This window comes from Palaemon carinicauda, chromosome 29, assembly GCF_036898095.1.
Source record: "Palaemon carinicauda isolate YSFRI2023 chromosome 29, ASM3689809v2, whole genome shotgun sequence".
Lineage (NCBI taxonomy): Eukaryota > Metazoa > Arthropoda > Malacostraca > Decapoda > Palaemonidae > Palaemon > Palaemon carinicauda.
Window position 1 is genome coordinate 67,836,597 of NC_090753.1, and position 18,311 is coordinate 67,854,907.

Genomic DNA, 18,311 nt, shown 5'->3' on the forward strand with positions numbered 1-18,311 from the left:
TACCGAAGAAAAAAATCTATTCTCTGATGAAATTCTTACATCCATTTCCAAAGTGGATGTAAAAGAATTGTGGCGGACAAAATCATCTTCTACTGCCAATGCCTACCTTGAGTGATAATGCTTGTAGTTTATAATTCAATTAGCTGAAGTAATTGTCAATAGGAAAGGTTTTTCATCCATAAATTTTTAAGGGAAAGATTTTCCAGTGCTTCAAAGGCCGAACCTGGGAAATTCTATGTAACCATATTCAAATTTCAAAATATAGATCGGACTACTTGAAATGGATAGATTAATCACAGATACTTTAGTGGAGAATTAAGTATCAATCTATATTTCTTAATGGCTGAAATTGAAAGTTTTGTTTCATGATAAAAGACTATGTAAAGTTTTAACTATTTTCCTTATTAGTGCTAGTCATGATACATTTAGATTTGCACTCAAAATAAAAATTCCAGTGTCTTTGATACAGAATAATGGAAGGCTGTCTTTTAAAAAGTATGAAGAATAATCTAGAGTGCTGCCAAAACCCTTTTTAAATGTTTAAGGCCTTTCATGAATGGCAGAGTAAGGGTCAGTGACATTACCTTAAGCCCTGTTCACACGATTGAGCATGCCCGACGGGCAAACAGTGATACCAGGCCAAAATAGAGTTAGTGAAAATGAGGGTTGATGACGTCAGAAGCGGGAAAACTAAAAGCAGGGATTTGGCAATACTGTATGATGCCAGATCCCTGTCTGTGGTTTTCCCGCTTCTGACGTCATTAACCCTCATTCTTACTAGCTATTGTGGTCTGGTATCACTGTTTGCCCGTTGGGCATGCTCGATTTTGTGGACAGGGCTTTAGCAAGCAGGACAGTGCCCTAGAGACTGATCATATATTCATATGACCAGCGCCTAAGCCCCCTCTCTACCCAAGCTAGGACTAGGGAAAGCCAGGCAATTGCTGCTGATAACTCGGCAGGTAGACCTATTGGCTCCCCCAAACCCCCCATCCTTAGCTCACAAGGATGGTGAGGTTGCAGACACTACATGGAACTATTAAGCTTGATCGTTTCTCGAATCCTAGTTTGTGATATAAGCGCAGCTACATCACTTGATTTTTGCAGAAATCCTTCTTTGGAAGGAATTTTGGCGGCAGTTTAATGGCGTATCAAGTTGGGTTTCGTTAATTGTAATCTTGAAGGATTCTAGTTTGCTTAATAAGTTTGCCAGCTTTAAGATCTTATAGTAGCTGAAGTTCATGTTGGCCAATAACATTTTTGGGTTTATTGGATTTAACTAATTTTTCTTTTTCTTAGAAACATCGAGGAGTCTTTTTCATTCAACAAACAGCTGTTGTACTGTAGTTCTTCATTGATCAAATGTTGTTGTTAGCTTCAGGAATGAATACATAACTTAGGAGAAGTAGTGGTACCTACACTTGATTCTGTTGGCATAACAGGAGTATGTGGTTCTTTTGTTCCTTAAGGCGGATTTACACGTTCAAACAGTTCAAGTGTTTGAAGTGATGTTCGAATATGTGAACGGGGTATTTGGTTGTTGAAATCGTTCATCGAACGTTTCTAAGAAAGTCTGTTCTCGCCTGACTTTTGTGGGCGGGGCTTCATCGTCCACAAACCTTATGCATTTGTGGCTGATTCCACCTCTTCAAACCGTTTGACAACCAGTTCGATGAACTGTTTATTATTATTATTACTAGGTAAGCTACAACCTTAGTTGGAAAAGCAAGATGCTATAAGCTCAAGGGCTCCAACAGGGAAAAAACCCAGTGAGGAAAGGAAATAAGGAAATAAATAAATGAGAAAAAATTAACAATAAATCATTCTAAAAACAGTAACGTCAAAACAGTGTAAACTCCACTTTATATCATGGTGCGATCATAGGACATGCAGCGTTGCCCCATTAGTACCAGCATGAGTCTGTCCTTCCATACCGTTACCCCATCATCCAGCATTTCTCTTAAATGAAAACATATTTGTTTTGACATTGTCTTCCAGAACAGTCTTATTTTGTTGTAGTTGAACACTTGTTTTGGAAAGCATCAATGTTCTTTTATATAGATTTTATATAAATTTGCAGAGGCAGTCATATTGGTAGTAGATGCTGCTGAATTGATGCATACATACATACATATACCAAGGCACTTCCCCCAACCTTGGGGGGTAGCCGACATCAACAATGAAACAAAACAAAAAAGGGGACCTCTACTCTCTACGTTCCTCCAGCTGTCCTGGCTGTAAATGTACTTTGTGAGTTTATTAGTTATACAGGTGTCCTAGTCAATTCCTTAAACAGTTTGAGTGCTTGTGGATGCAATACATTGTCGACCAACATGCATATTTTGTCCTGTAACAAGAAATATACTTCATTTTACGTTTTATTACAAGAAATTGGAAGTTTTGTCTACTAAATGTCTCTCACTACAAATTTAACTTTTCCTGTCTAGCCAATTCTACTGTAGTCCCTCCCTCTACAGTATATAAATTTCATAAAGAACTTTGATAAAGGCAATAACTTGGGCAACCAGTAATGCGCTATTTCATACCATGGATGTTTGCGACACAATTCGTCACAAGGAGATGAGTCTGTGCGCTTGGAAAATTAGTAAGATAAAGGAGTGTTTTTTTAAGAGGTGAATTACATGGGAAGTTTTCCTTGGTGGTCGGTGGATGCTCATAAATTGAGGTAAAAGTCACTAGAGTCCATTTCTTTTAGCGATGCATATTTGCACCGACTCGCGGCGGTGCCCTTTTAGCTCGGAAAAGTTTCCTGATCGCTGATTGGTTAGAATTATCTTGTCCAACCAATCAGCGATCCGGAAACTTTAACGAGCTAAAAGGGCACCGCTGCGAGGCGGTGCAAGTATGCATCGCTAAAAGAAATGGACTATATTGTATAGATTTTCTGTCTGGATATTTAATTTTCTCAAACTAGGTAATTTAGACCTTTCTTATTGAACTCATCAATAATAAGGAACATTTGCATTTCTTTAGTTATTGCCGTAAATTGGGTGCTTATAGCATTCTTCCTCCAGTGTCTTTTCTGCAGCTAGTGAAATGTACTCGCTGTTCCAACAGAACTAAAAAATCATAACTTTAAACAGGACTGTCTTATAAGTTTTTTTTTTTTTTTTTTTTTTTTCTAACCATACTTTCATACTTTATACAATGAATTTGACTCTTCTACAGAGCCCTACTATTTATAGGAAGGGGCAAGCCTTAGTTTAGGAATTATATTACATATTTCTTTTCCATAGGATTATAAGGTCAATATTTTTTTGTTCAATGTGGTTTTATTTGTGGATTACAAGTATTTATAGTATACTGTATGCAAAAATAAGAATAATTTACAGCATGAATTTTAGCATATTAATCAAAATATGATTAGGATTGATTGTGCCTGTCTATGATTGTATAGTATAATGTAGTAAAGCTTTTTTTAGATATTTTTAGAATGTAGCTTGTTTTCCATTACTGTCTAATGTAACATACGTACAAGCAGTTGCAATTTCTTTTGAAGAAATTTTGTGATACTGAAATGATTAATGTAGTAGAATGTATGATGTGGCTTTTTTAAGACTTTGAGTTTTTGTCGTAGCCATAGTTTATGACACTTTTTTTAACCCTTTTAACCCCAAAGGACGTACTGGTACGTTTCACAGAAGCCATCCCTTTACCCCCATGGACGTACCGGTACGTCCTTGCAAAAAAATGCTATGAAAATTTTTTTTTCATATTTTTTATAATTTGTTGAGAAAATTCAGGCATTTTCCAAGAGAATGAGACCAACCTGACCTCTCTATGACAAAAATTAAGGCTGTTAGAGCAATTTAAAAAAAATATACTTCAAAATGTGCTGGGAAAAAAATAACCCCCTGGGGGTTAAGGGTTGGAAATTTCCAAATAGCTTGGGGGTAAAAGGGTTAACTGTTGAAAAGTGGAATCACGTACGGGCCACCGAAAGATCTTAAACAGATTTCGTTCTTCTTGCATTTATAGGAACAGATCCCACCAGCGAAGTTTGACTGGACGTCGAGTGGCTTAACAAACCCCCTAGAAGGCCCAGGTAGGTTTATTAGTTGATTTTTCTGTGCCTTGTTTACACTAACATTTTTTTTCAACTTTTTTTTCCTTTTGACTTGTGGGATATTACATTATGATTAGCATGAATTCAAATTCCTTCTGAGCTTTTACACCATACCAGTCACACAGTCCTTCTTTTTGGATTGATTACAATTACTGTTTTAATTGCAAAATAATGTAATGATTCCCTCGATTGAAATATACTAACGATATTAGAAATTAGACTAATATTTTCTACAGTAATTTTGATAGATTTTAATGGGATGAAAATTATAATCATGAGGGTAAAATGTAGAATGATTGAATGAATGTAATAGAAGGTAAGGGAAATAACTTGACTCAATTGTGTATGGTGCCAAATAAAGCAGCAGATCTCTCATTCATTCATGTTTTAGGTAAGGGAAATAACTTGACTCAGTTGTGTATGGTGCCAATTAAAGCTGCAGATCTCTCATTCATTCATGTTTTGAATTGTAAGGGAACAGCAAGGATACTCCTTATATGATAGAGAACCCTTTATTCTGTGTCATGTGTCTTTTTTCCTTTTGGATGTTTCAGCCTATAACTCATCCTTATTTGACATGGATCTTCTGTTGTCCAATTCTGATATTGGTAAAGGGGCAACTAATGCATTGCTTGCAAGTGAGTAATTTCTGAAAGACCTCCCTGAGTCAGTGCATGTGCTGCACCGTTGTCGTTGCAAGAGCCTGCTACGTGTTTTTGTCTATTTTACTCGTCAATTGGCTTCGGTAACTGGGAGCATCAAGAAAAATAAGTACCCAAACCGATAACACGAAAACATTTTAACTATACAGTAGTCCATTTCTTTTAGCGATGCAGATTTGCACAGACTCATGGCGGTGCCCTTTTAGCTCGGAAAAGTTTCCTGATCGCTGATTGGTTGGGTGAGATAATTCTAACCAACAGCGATCAGGAAAATTTTCCGAGCTAAAAGGGCACCGCTGCGAGTCGGTGCAAATATGCATCGCTAAAAAAAATGGACTATACTGTAGTTGCTATCTTAAAGTAATACCGATATCAATAATATTTGGAGTATGGTACAGTATTTTTAAGATTACTGTATTTAGTGGAAGTATATTTTATGCTTCGTTAATCTTAAATAGCTTGTTTCATACCCCAAGTAAATGTAACAGTGTGTTTATAAGTTTGTCATTCTAAAATCACTTGGAAAGAGAAGCCAACTTTTTAAAATGCTGCTTTTACAGTTGCCGATGTTAAGAAAGATGTAATTGTTACTTTTTTGTGCTTCTTTGTTTGCACGCAATGTTTTATTTTGGCATGTATTCTTTTGTCAATTTTATTTTTGTAACTGCCACAGTGTGAAATAATTGGACAAGTCTTTTAAACAAGAACAAGATGAGTTGGTGCCAGGTTTTTTATGCTACTAGCTGAAAATTTTGTTTTAAGATAGTTACATATAAAATTATTAGGGAACCTCTACGGTGTTTTATGACACGTAACTTTCACGGATAGGATCAAATTTGCTTCTACGTACATACAAACCTTTTGTTCTTTAGAATATGGAATTTTTAAAAATCGGAGTGGGATAGCTGTTGATACTGTTAATGAGTTTTCTAATGAGAGGTAATGAGCGTGGGGAAGTAGGCCCACCCAATTTCCTATCAAAGACTTCACTTTATTTTTTATCGCAATGAATACTGTCATCCTGTACTGATGCATCACATCCAAGACTGTTTAATATTTTTTCCATACCTTTTAGTTTGAATGGTTCATAACGAATGCAAACAAAGAATGGATGCTGCATCAGTTTATGACTATGCTGGTAATAGATCCACTTACTCCACACCTAAGGGGCATAATAGTGCTCCTGAGTATACCCTCAGGCAAGAGAACTCTAATCCAAAACAGGAGATGGCTGTAGATTCTGATGCTGGGAAGTAACATTTCTGAGCCCATTTCTGATTAGACTGGATTTGTAAGAAGTTCTCCATCATCCTCCCTTTATGAGCCTTATTGCCTTATTCCCTTATTCTATGTTTGAGTTCCCCCAGGTCCCTCGGTGTGAGGCACCTCGTATATCCACCGGAGAGTTGCTTATGCATCTTCCGGTGAGGGATAGTATGAAGGAATGAATACCTAAATATTGGCCATCTTGCGAAAGTTATATTATCCAGACTGTATCCTCCCATTGGGGAAGAAAAATTCCTTAATTGAACGAGTAGATGCATAACTGTGTACTGGCCAGCCCTATCAGTCTACCCATCCCTATGATGGGCAGATAGGAGGTTGCTGGAGTCCTTTCCATCACTCCTGTGTAGGACCTGGGAGACTGGCATATTCCTGGGAAGAAATAGGGCGGACCAATTGGTTGTAGGGCGACTTCCTACGTACATACATATACCAAGGCACTTGCCCCAATTTTGGGGGGTAGCCGACATCAACAAATGAAACAAAACAAAAAAGGGGACCTCTACTCTCTACGTTCCTCCAGCCTAACAACCCAATAAATGGGTCCCCTCTATTTTAAATAATGAATAGTTTATATAAACCCTGTAATATATAGATTTTAAAAATTAATATCTATTTTTCCTAGCTATATAAATCTGACACATTTAAAGTTGAACTTTTTATCTCGATCTGCACTCGCCACCTGTCAAAGGCTCTTCCCTTCTCATCTTTGCCTCAGGGCTTAGAAGGGTGGCCGAGGTTGGAAGTTTCAACTTGAAAGGACTAGGGTTTGCTTAGTTTTGAAAAATACTGATTACCTCATTGACAATTTCTACGGCCGTTTAAGCACCGCTGAAAACGTCCCCTATTTTAAAGTACGTACGATTTGCGTAGCTAAGAAAGAAAAATATGCGTTAATTTTTGGAAAATTTATATTGATGGCCAAATTTTTCCAAAGATTGTTTTACCACTTATTTATAGCTACTTAAAGTGATAGATTTTCTTTAAAATTTAGGTAGATAAAAGAAATATAACATTGTACATAACCTTGCAATATACAGAACTGAGAAATGTGATATCCATGAGATGATATACATTACTCCCATAAACGAATATTCCTCTAATGCTTAAGTAATACTGTATATCACTTTCGCATGCACCTTGCAGTGCCTCACGTGCACTTTCTTCATATTTTAACTTTGAGATTTTTTGCTGTTCTTCACTGGAAGTTAGAATCCTTGAAGAACGTACAGGCAAAAATCTGGGTAATAGAAGTCCTGCATCAGGGTTCATGCCCTCCTCTCTCGTAGTTCAGGCCTTCCTCTCTCGTAGTTCAGGCCTTCCTCTCTTCTAGTTGAGGCCTCTCTTCACTTCTCTACCAGTTTAGTTGGATCATGCTAAAAAAACTGATAAGTTAAGATGCCTTGACAAGGAAATCCAGTGCATGGTGAGGTAGGGAATCTAAGAGGAAGGTCCTCAAGCATCGTTGACCTACTACAGTATAGCTGTATTTTCGTTGCCTTGTAAGCATCAGGAGAATTTTCTCAAGCTTACTCTATTCTAGATGAAAGTGCTGCTATATGTGAGATTATCCATTTTGGGAGGCAACTTTATTCTACATAAATTTTCTTTTCAATGGCGATCTTTTTTGTTGCATATTTTACTGCAAGTCAAGACTGTATTTGTAGCAAGGAGTTGGTAGGTGATCACTTGTCCTGTAACATTGAAAAAATATTCCATTATAAAGCATTTATTAGTATGTCTGTTGTTTAGACTTTTTTTAGCTTCTTAAAAATATCCTTAGATCACTCCATTTTGGTAAGGTTGGAGAATTCAATTCTTTGTTTTTATTGTTTAAGGCATGTCACTAGCTGTGCCTCCTGAAGTGCTGTACATTTTCTGATAATTCTCATTCAAATTGCTTATGCTTGCAAACTTCAAAATCAATAGTCCTCCTTTACTTTATAAGATCAGAGATCAAAGTGCTGAAGTGATTGGATGATCGCACAAGATTTTTACCCTCTATGCTATTTTTTTATAATAATGTTGCACTTGAGGTATAATGCTCCATGAAGAAAAATTTAAAGTTATGTTTTATCATCATCATATGTTATCGCGCCAATATTGCATCCACTGCATAGTGGCTTGATTAGGGGTTTGAATATATGTAAATAGCTTTTAGACAACTCTTTTTCACTTCAGTGTTAAATATATGTATGATATTGCTTATGAATGTATAGTCAGAATTTCTTCTCAAAATGCATTTGTTTTATCTTTTGCAAGTTGTGTGTACTGGAATTTTATATTCATTTGATGTTTGTGTCTCGCGAAAAAGATATTAGTCATTCTATATCTCGAACGTTCTGAATGCATTAACTTAACCATAGCATGTATGCGCTTAAAATACTGTCTGTGACATGTTTCAAGTCTGAAAAATAATAATAAAAATAGCAATACTCTTTGCTCTGACAAAAAGTATAGAGTATATTCTAAATCAATTTCCAGCATTTTGTTTTTGAGTAATCTTTCAGAATTGCTACGCTCTATCAAACCTTCTTAATATAAAAGATAATTGTACATATAAAATGATCACTAATCATTCTTTGCAATATTTTTCATTTACTTGAACTACTTCAAAATTGCAAAATGTACTGTTAATTTTATTTCACACTCATACTGTATCCAGCCACCATTTTGGTTAAATTTGATATATACCTTGTAGATATATATATATATATATATATATATATATATATATATATATATATATATATATATATATATATATATATATATATATATATATATATATATATATATATAATATCAGGAGATTAAAATTTTGAGATCCTCTTAAATTTAAAATGTTTTCGCAATCTGGCGAGAGCTTTTAAATCAAATTTTCTTTAAGCCTCATTTGTGAGTAATTTTGTAGTTGATTTTTTTATGATTGTAAATTCTGTGCTGGAAGTTTGTTTATTGTTCTGCTAGCATGTTCTTTTTTTAAATTCATTAGAGAATTTTTAAAGTAATTTATTATCTGCACATTTATTGTGTAAAGTCAAATTTTGCATGCATGTACTTTATCTTTTGATTATTTATTTATACATTTCAAAACTGGTTTTCCCAAAAAAATATTTTGATTTTCCCAAAAAAAATATTTTGATTTTCCCAAAAAAATATTTTGATTTTCCCCAAAAAATATTTTGGTTTTCCCAAAAAAATATTTTGATTTTCCCCAAAAAATATTTTGATTTTCCCCAAAAAATATTTTGATTTTCCCAAAAAAATATTTTGGTTTTTCCCAAAAAAATATTTTGATTTTCCCAAAAAAATATTTTGGTTTTTCCCAAAAAAATATTTTGCATATTCCTATAAATTCAATGATATTTCAGTACACTTGACAGATTTATTTCTACATAAAATGAAGACATGTTACATGTATGTTACACCTCAATGAATTTAGTGTAGGTCAAGGTAGTTTATATATTTACAAAGTAACCTATCCTAACCCAAACTAAGCTACGGTAGTTTAATGAGAGAAGCAATTCATATCTTCGGACTCCCAAAGGGTTTGCCATGAGGAAGTTTTCATTAATAATATAGAAATTTGAATAAGATAAAGAATTCAGATTGATAGGGATCAAGATACCTAAGCAAATGTATAAAGAAAATCTACTCAAAAGAAATGGAATTGGTGTCCAAAGAGCAACCACAAACCACCTCTTGAATTGATTGGCATCCCTCCAATACCATATCTCTCAGAAAAGTTTTGACTCGCCAGTGCAGTTTTATTGACATTCCCTAATGATATTAACCCTTTTACCCCCAATGGACGTACTGGTACATTTCACAAAACTCATCCCTCTACCCCCATGGACGTAGTGGTACGTCCTTGCAAGAAACTGCTATTTACATTTTTTTTTTTTTTTGCATATTTCTGATAACTTTTTGAGAAACTTCAGGCATTTTCCAAAAGAATGAGACCAACCTGACCTCTCTATGACAAAAATTAAGGCTGTTAGAGCAATTTAAAAAAATATATATTGCAAAATGTGCTTGAAAAAAAGATGCCTGGGGGTTAAGGGATGGAAAGTTCCAAATAGCCTGGGGGTAAAAGGGTTAAGTGCATTGTAATTTGAGGATTTTTACTTTCCAAGCTGACAGCCTATTTTCTGATGCTCCCTTGACTCTCTCCCCTCTCATTAGCGTGAATGCTAGGCCATATGGTCTAAATTTCGTTCATGCATATTCTGTACATATATTCATTTCTTACCTCCAGCTCTCTTACCTCGCACTTCTCCTGCTTCAGCATTCTTTAAAGAACAAATCTTTTTGGGCTATTCCATTAAAAAAAAAAGACCTAATGTTAAGGTCAAGGGAATTAATATTGGTTGCAATATGAAAAGACAAAATGGTCAGAATAACACAAAAGTGGCAAACTTTAAAGGAAGAAAATATTGTCACCTTGAAAGGTTTCTTGTAATCCTCTTGTATAACATTGTAGTAATGGATATGCGTAATCAGGAATATTATAGAATAATAACTTTACAAGCTGAACAGTTACAGGAAAACAATTTTGCTTGATATTTTCCTTTGATCCTACTGTGGAGATCACACTGACCTAAGTTAAGTAAGAAAGCGCTAGTAATTTGTCACCCTCCAATTAGTTTCAGTTTCAAGTATTAGTACAGTAGCAGTTAGATTTTGTTTCTGACCAGCTTAGAGGATAAATGATATTCTGTGCTACTGAATGTCGAATGTTTCACTCAACAGATTTGGGTAAAGTGTATTTCTTGCTTAACAGTGATCTCTCCCAGTAATATGTTAGGATCCTGATGAAAGAGTAGCAATTTTTCTACTCTAACAGTGCTGTGGTTTGCATCTTTATAAATTATTTAGAAAAATATTTAATGTTACACAAAATATGAACCATTTCCCTGTCCAATTAAGAGGAAAGTTTAGTGGTTCGAGATGGATAAAGATTTGGCCAGATGTAGTTTCTTTGAATGATTCGTCATTTACCAAGAATTCAGTTTTAAATCTTAGAAAATGTTTATGCTAGTACTTTATGTCCTTCAAAGTAATGAAGCAACTCCTTCAGAAGGGCAATAGTTTGTGTTCCATGAAACTTGGGATTTATTTTTTCACATTTTAAATTCTATAATGGGTCAAAAGTATTGAATGACTACTTATGACATTGTAAAAGTTCAGTTTATGAATTTTTCTGTCTAATAGTGGATTAGTTTCAAAATGAAGTGTATAAAGAAGTATTCAGCAAGTGAGTGAAAAAACTTCTGTGCTGTATGAACGTCTACAGTATGTTTGTATTTTTCACTCTACACATTTAATTCTTTCTGTTTCTTACGTGTATACAAACCCTTCTTCCTTTAAAATAGGGAATATGTTTTCAGCAAAGCTGGAACCACTGTTGAATTTGTTAACGACATGGTGAGAAGCCCCACCCTTCTATCTGTTGGAAGCTCATCACTTTGGTTTTCAATCGTAATGAGAACAGATGTACTATTGCTCTCTTATGAAACTTTCTTCATCTTTCTTTTTATTTCAGTATGGGAATGCTGGCTATTGATTGTGATTTATGTTAAGCAAAAGGTTTGTACATGCTAAAGAAAGGGTGGACATTGCAACTGCATTATGTCTAAACAATGATTGTTCGCAATCATCCTCGTGTGCTTAGCGTAGGTTGTGGTCTTTGTTCAGTGGTAGGCAAGTGCCTTGAAGGAAGAGAAGAGAACTAAGCCTTCTCCAGAGTCTGTCTTGGCAATGCACAAGAAGACGTCGAAGAAGACTTCCGCTTCTTCCATCCTCGCATTGAGTACGTCTGATACCGCCACTCCTGTTCATATGTGGCCAATGTGTCCCCAGTGTCAGTAACCCAATTGATGTCGACAGTGGTGTTTTCTCTTAATCCCGAAAAGGACGGTAAAGGCTTGTCCTGTAACACCAGTGTTTTTTGGTAAAGTTCCATCACCTGAGGGTGTCAAGCCTAAGATTGGGCTGAAGTCTGTCCGAGGCCAAAAGTGCATGTTACCTTGTGCATCACCCCTTGTGCCTGGGGTCTTGAGACCATCCCACTCTCCCAATGTGTCTGTGATCCCTCCTATGTCAGTATTGGAAATCCCTTGGGTGTGTACCTACCCCTACCCCATGTCACAGTGATCCCTAGTGTTTTGGTCCCAGTTAGAGCAAGGTGTGTGATTTTTCCTTTTTGGAAATGGTCGTCGTTGGTCACTCAGACCTTAACTCCTTTGCTTGTAGAGCCTGAGGTGAGGGTTGGAAAGAGGAAGAAACGTGTTTGTTTTTCTTTCTCGTCCTTCTCTGGATTTTTACATTACTTCCAAGAGGAGGAGAAAGAGGTCAAAGATTTCCAGGAAGGCCAGTTATAGTTGTAAGGAAAGGGCTCATAATGACACCACCTCTCTTTCTCGGGGAGGGGGAGTTGTGTGTACGACCCCCAAGTGGTTCCCGTTGTCATGGCCTCACGCCACAACCCTCCAGGGCTGACTGTGGTTTCCCCAGCTACCCTGGTAGCCAGGCAGGATAGGATTGTATGGACCTGTACACTTTCTGTTTCCCGGTTAATGGAGGAGTTTTGGTGCCTTCCATCACCCTTCCCATCTGGATGATAGACTCCTGCACCTCCCTCAAGTCGCGATACTTTTATAGAGCGATCAGTTGAGAGAATGGAACCAGTTGAGGCTGAATTTGCATGAAATAGAGGACAGTAGGGGGGGAGGAGAGACTTTATCCATTGCCTCGTGGAATGGGGTAAAAGTACGAGTTACTCCTGCATCTTCTGTCATCATTGCCATGGATTCTTCCCCCGCTGTTGTCGACCTTCCCGGGTGATTTAAGACCCCTATGACATTGCTGATTCTGTCCTTGGAGCAGAGCTGTTGTATTCATGGGTGGGGGGAACAAATCACTAAAGCAGCCTACAGTATCTTCTACCGTAATTAGGGATTAGGGTTCTTGAGATTCGTTTGTTTTTATGGCACCGGACTTGGCCTGGTGCCAACAGAGACAGACAATCTCAAGTTGGAGTGTTCTTTTTTGGATGTCCATGTTCCCATACGTAGGTGCAACTGACCGGAGGAGAAGACCTTGGCCTCACGTTCGGGGAGAACCTCAGTCATTGATCGGCACTTTTGTGCCCCTCAAGGATCGAGGCCATCCTTGGAGCTGGCCTAGTCAGATCTGGTTACTTTGGCCGTGAATTCAGTTGACAATCATATCTGTATAACTGAGAACTCTCATTTCCACCTGTTCAAACAAGATTTCCTCCTCCGACTCTTGAGGTAGCAAGCTCTGTTGAAGACAGTAATCCCAGCTCAGCACTGGCAGTGTTTTCTGTGTCCCCTTTCCGTGCTAGAGAAACTCGTTCCTCACAGGCTCTCCACCAGAGATCTTTTCAGTGGTGTTTGAAGGATCACAAGTCAGCTGCCAGGGATCTCCTTTTCTTTTCTGTTCCACTTGGGCATGAGGCTCAGAATTATCTTACCAGATAGCTGAACTAGGAAAACTTTGCCAGGGGAGTCCCACTCAACTCTCCACCTCCGGATATGCAACTTTTCTCAGATGCGTTGAAGGAGGGGTGGGCCGCATACCTGAACAACCTGATCATCTCAGGAGTCTGGTCTGGAGGAGAAATACATTTGTTCATCAGGCATCTTGGAAATGCAAGCAGTTCTTCTAGCACTGCAAGCATACCAAGAATGTTTGAGGATTTGGTAGTGTTGATGATTGACAACTCCGCCGTAGTTTTACATCTCATACCCTCTCTATGACCTGATAAAGTGGATGCACATCTCGAGCGGCATTCCACTACATAGAGTTGTCAACCAGGTACATTCCAAGCAAGTGGAATGTAATAGCAGACACACACTGTCCCCGGGGGCAGGTGGTCGGGTTAGAGTGATCCCTACACCCCTGGGTAGCAAAGTTTCTTGCTCTGTGGGGTTTTCTAGGAATTGACCTGTTCACCCACGTGATTAAACAGGAAGTTCCCCATGTTTTGCTCCCCTGTTGCTGAACCATTGGCTGTTTGAAGATGCCTTTTAACACTCATAGGATTACCTGAACATGTACACCTTTCCTCTGTTCAGCCTAACCCATCCGCTAATCAACCAATTGTTGATTATACCCGGACTCATGATGACATTGGTGGCTCCCAGATGGCCAAATGTCGATCTGTTAGTACTGCTAATTGAAGTCTCGATAGAATTACCTCAATGGTCTGCACTCCTCTGTTAGACCACAAATCCGTGAAGTCTAAAACTTCATGGTTGGAGGCTATCCACCATCTCCTCCAAATAAAAGGCTTTTCACAAGGCACTGCACAGGAGATTTCTAAGTACATGTGTCTATTCTCTATCGCTGTCGAGCAGGCAAAGTGAGCATCTTATGCAGTTGGTGTTGTAGATGGGATATGTCTCTTCGGAGCATCATCATTTTCCTTTGCCAAGAGAAGTGTTTCTCAATTGCTGTTGTCAAAGTCTACCTCACAGCCTTGAGCATGGTCTTTTGGCTGAAGAATATAGGCCTCCCTTCCTCTTCGGAGTTGGCTATGCTCTAAAGGAGCTTTGAGTAGTCTTCTCAAGGCTCTTACGCATAACCCGTTCAAGCGTTTAAAAAGGTCATCAGACAGACATCCGACTCTCGAGACACTTTCAGCTAGCCTTAAAATCGGCAAAAAAAGAAGGTGAGATGCACCATTTCTCTTCCTTAGTCACCCCTGGGAAGGAGTGGAAGGATTTCCCTTTTAGTTTTGTGCCAGGCTTTCCTGCCAAAACCCATCAGTGCACGACCCCAGTTTTAAAACCTTCATCATCCCTTCTCTACATTCAGCGTTGGGTGGTGGAAGAGAGGAGATGCTTTTGTGCCCTGGTATGGCTCTACAGTGCTATAGGAAGAGGGCCTAACACCTCAGGCCTGAGTGTCAAGAGAGACTTTCCTAGCTCTGGCAGGACCAAGAAAGAAGCGTCAAGAAAACCAGATCTCCTTCTGGGTTTGTGAGACGATCTGCATAGCAAATGCCGAAGGTTAAAAGTACCAAACTTTTGATTGGTGGAGGTGGTAGGGCTTCTCATGTGCACTTACCACCTGTTGCTAAATACCTCATTAATGAATTCAACACGCATTCCAGAGTCGCTGAAAACACATTTTGTACTTTAAAGGACACAGGTTTGTATAGCTATGCAAAATACATTTTACTTCTATCATATTCATCATCTCCCACGCCTAATGACGCAAAGGCATGAATTTATTATATTAAATGTTTGTTATTTATCCCTAGATATTTTTATTCTGTATTTTATGAATAATGAAAAACCTGAAATTAATAAATAAAATTTAATAGTTATTGTGGAGTGTTGTGGATGATATTGTTTTTTGTCTTTGAAGGTCTTACCTTTTGTTTTTATAAAGTAAATAACTTTGTTTCCAAGTACCAACTCCCTTTCTTGGGGGGAAGAAACTACCTTCCTCAATCCCTCACCTATTCTATCCCTGCCTTTATACACAAACTCATTCCTTTCGTTGTAGGTCTTGAAAGAGAATTCCTGAGTGAAGGAGGGGAAAAGAGCTCAGTCAGTCGCATTAAAGGTCCTCCAACGCCCTCGCCGTTAGTACAGCAGATTCTTGGCAGTGGGAAGAACAGCACCCAGTTGGCGGCAACACCTCTGCAGTCACTTAGTACTGAAATAAGGGAAGTTGTGGAAAACCTCCCTAACATTGGGTTCATGCGAAGCAGAGTTCTCATGTTCCCCATACGTGGAGAAGATTGAGGTTTGAAAATATTTCAATTGCTGGATCTAAAGAGATGATTGTTTTCAAGGGTATAATTTTCATTAGTGGAGAATATTTTGTGGAAGTTTTTTATATATATTGAGTAATGTGAAAGAGATACAGAAATACAGTTTGATTATGGATTAAAGTGTCGTTATATTAGCAGCATTTTAACACCTACATCAATATTGAGAAAGTTTATTACAAGTATGCCTTTGGAATTTGGCATACTTAACAAAAGTGTATAAAAAGTTGCTGTTATTAATAGACATCTATCGTATTATTGTCTGCATCGGATATGACATATGATAAAAATTTTTGGCTAATCATCATTCTTTCAAGTTCAAGTTTAAAATTTTATAGCTGGAAATTTTATCCTAAGGTAAAAGTATCTTAAAATTTCAAAAACTTAGGCCTTTGTATTGCAAAGATATCCGCCCAGGACAGAAAGGCTTTCGTTAGTGTCAGAATTGATGGCAAGTGGAAGGTTTTTAGCAAATACTTGAAGGCTGCAAGGAATGTGGAGTGTGTTGTATTAGAGGATACAGTAATGTATTCTAGTTACTATTCTTAAACAGTTCTGCAGCTTGTTTCTTCAGAGTTGAGAATGGCTTTCATTAGAATGTAAGTCTTAGTTCTTATTGAAAATTATCTATGGACTCTTTAATCTTACTGAGAATGCATTTATTTTTTTATTTTCAAGATAAAGTACCTTCATCTTTGAAACTTTTATTTCCAGATTCTGAAACCCTTGTTGCCATAAAGATACACAAGTTTTTTTTTTTATGAATGTCATGGTCAAATTCATCACCAATGATCCAAGGTTTTATAAATAATTACAATATCAGGTAGGTGACCTTTGTCAATGATGTACGCTTCTTCACTTGATTTATTACAGTACAGTAAACACCTTTTACAGGTTTTAATATGAAAGAATTATTAGCATTATTAACCCTTTAACCCCCAGGCTATTTGGAAATTTCCAACCCTTAACTCCCAAGGGGTTATTTTTTCCCCAGCACATTTTGCAGTATATTTTTTTAAAATTGCTCTAACAGCCTTAATTTTTGTCATAGAGAGGTCAGGTTGGTCTCATTCTCTTGGAAAAGGCCTGAAAAAATGATAAAAAATATGAAAAAAAATTTTATAGCATTTTTTTGCAAGGACGTACCGGTACGTCCATGGGGGTAAAGGGATGAGTTTTGTGAAATGTACCAGTACGTCCTTTGGGGGTAAAAGGGTTAAAAGGGAAGAACATAGAGAGGAGACGTTCCCTTTTTTGTTTCATTTGTTTGATGTCGGCCACCCCCAAAATTGGGGAAGTGCCTTGGTATGTGTATGTATGTATTATTAAAAGCCTCACTAAATGAAGGGAAACTCATCCGCACTGAATGGGCGATACCAATTGAAAATAATAGTTGCAATATTGAAGTAAAAGTATATTTCACATACCAGTAATTGAAGGAAAATACTTTGCTTTCTCTTACTTTGCCATGTGTTAACGCTTATATTTTATTGAAGCAAAGATTAAAAAACAGTTGGATGTACAAAATTTAATAATTATGAAGGACAGGAAAATCAAAAAGGGAAAGATTTTTAGTTGATAACATAGGTTGCGTGATAGTTATTATTATTATTACTAGCCAAGCTACAACCCTAGTTGGAAAAGCAAGATGCTATAAGCCCAAGGGCTCCAATAGGGAAAAATAACCCAGTGAGGAAAGGAAAGTCCTGGAAAATAAATTGTTTGAGAGCAAATTTATTTCATACAGCAATACCCTTCGTGTTGATTCCACATAAAGTACGTTAGTTACGACTTTATATCTCTCATCCTTAAATATTGAATACGAAAATAGAATTTGCATTTACGTCGGTTTCTATGTTGTAAAATAATGATTAGGTGCTCTACCGTAACCTTACAGGTACTCGTCATTTAGTGACTTAATTTAACAACCATTCGAAGATATGACTTTTTTTTTGAGAGAGAGAGGGAGGGGGGAGGGAGGGGGGGGGGGCCTTGGTACATCAACAGTATTGCGAAGTTATGACGCACAGAATACTGGCAAAATGAGAAATTTAACTGTTAGAAATCTCCAAATACAGCTTGTCACAATGTGAAATTTTGAATTAAAAATCGGGCAATAATACTGTGCAGTATTAAAAAACGACGAAGAACAAGTCAAAATCTGAAAATTAGATTTACAAATTGCCAAATACAGCATAACGTTAAAATTCGCAAGTGAAAACTAGCTAGGTCTGGGTACACAACTATTTACAGTAATTGAAATTATATCGACAGTACTAAGGTTCCTTTCAAGTTAAATCTACTACTGCTAACAAGTGCCTCTTACAGTAGTATGAAGAGATGACAAACCTATACTTACGCAACATGATTGTTATCATAGGTGAGAAATATGCTAAAGTAGAGATAACAATTTCTTGAAATGTGTGTATTATTGCCATTTAATTTTCATTTCAAAGTATTTTTAAGG

At 37.1% G+C, this 18,311-nt stretch overlaps 1 protein-coding gene across 10 annotated transcripts in view; it reads left to right on the forward strand.

Annotated features, from left to right (window-relative positions):
- Positions 1–17,178, forward strand: part of LOC137622214 (aftiphilin-like) — a 62,951-nt gene extending 45,773 nt beyond the window's left edge. For 7 of the 10 annotated variants that reach the window (XM_068352688.1, XM_068352687.1, XM_068352684.1 and 4 more), the window contains 3 exons: positions 4,000–4,066; positions 4,642–4,725; positions 15,577–17,178. In XM_068352688.1, coding sequence (XP_068208789.1) covers positions 4,000–4,066; positions 4,642–4,725; positions 15,577–15,818 — 393 coding nt within the window. In that variant the 3' untranslated portion in view covers positions 15,819–17,178. The remainder of the gene's footprint in view (positions 1–3,999; positions 4,067–4,641; positions 4,726–15,576) is intronic. The other 3 variants (XM_068352689.1, XM_068352692.1, XM_068352693.1) reach the window with 1 other exon arrangement.
- The last annotated feature ends 1,133 nt before the right edge of the window (positions 17,179–18,311 follow it).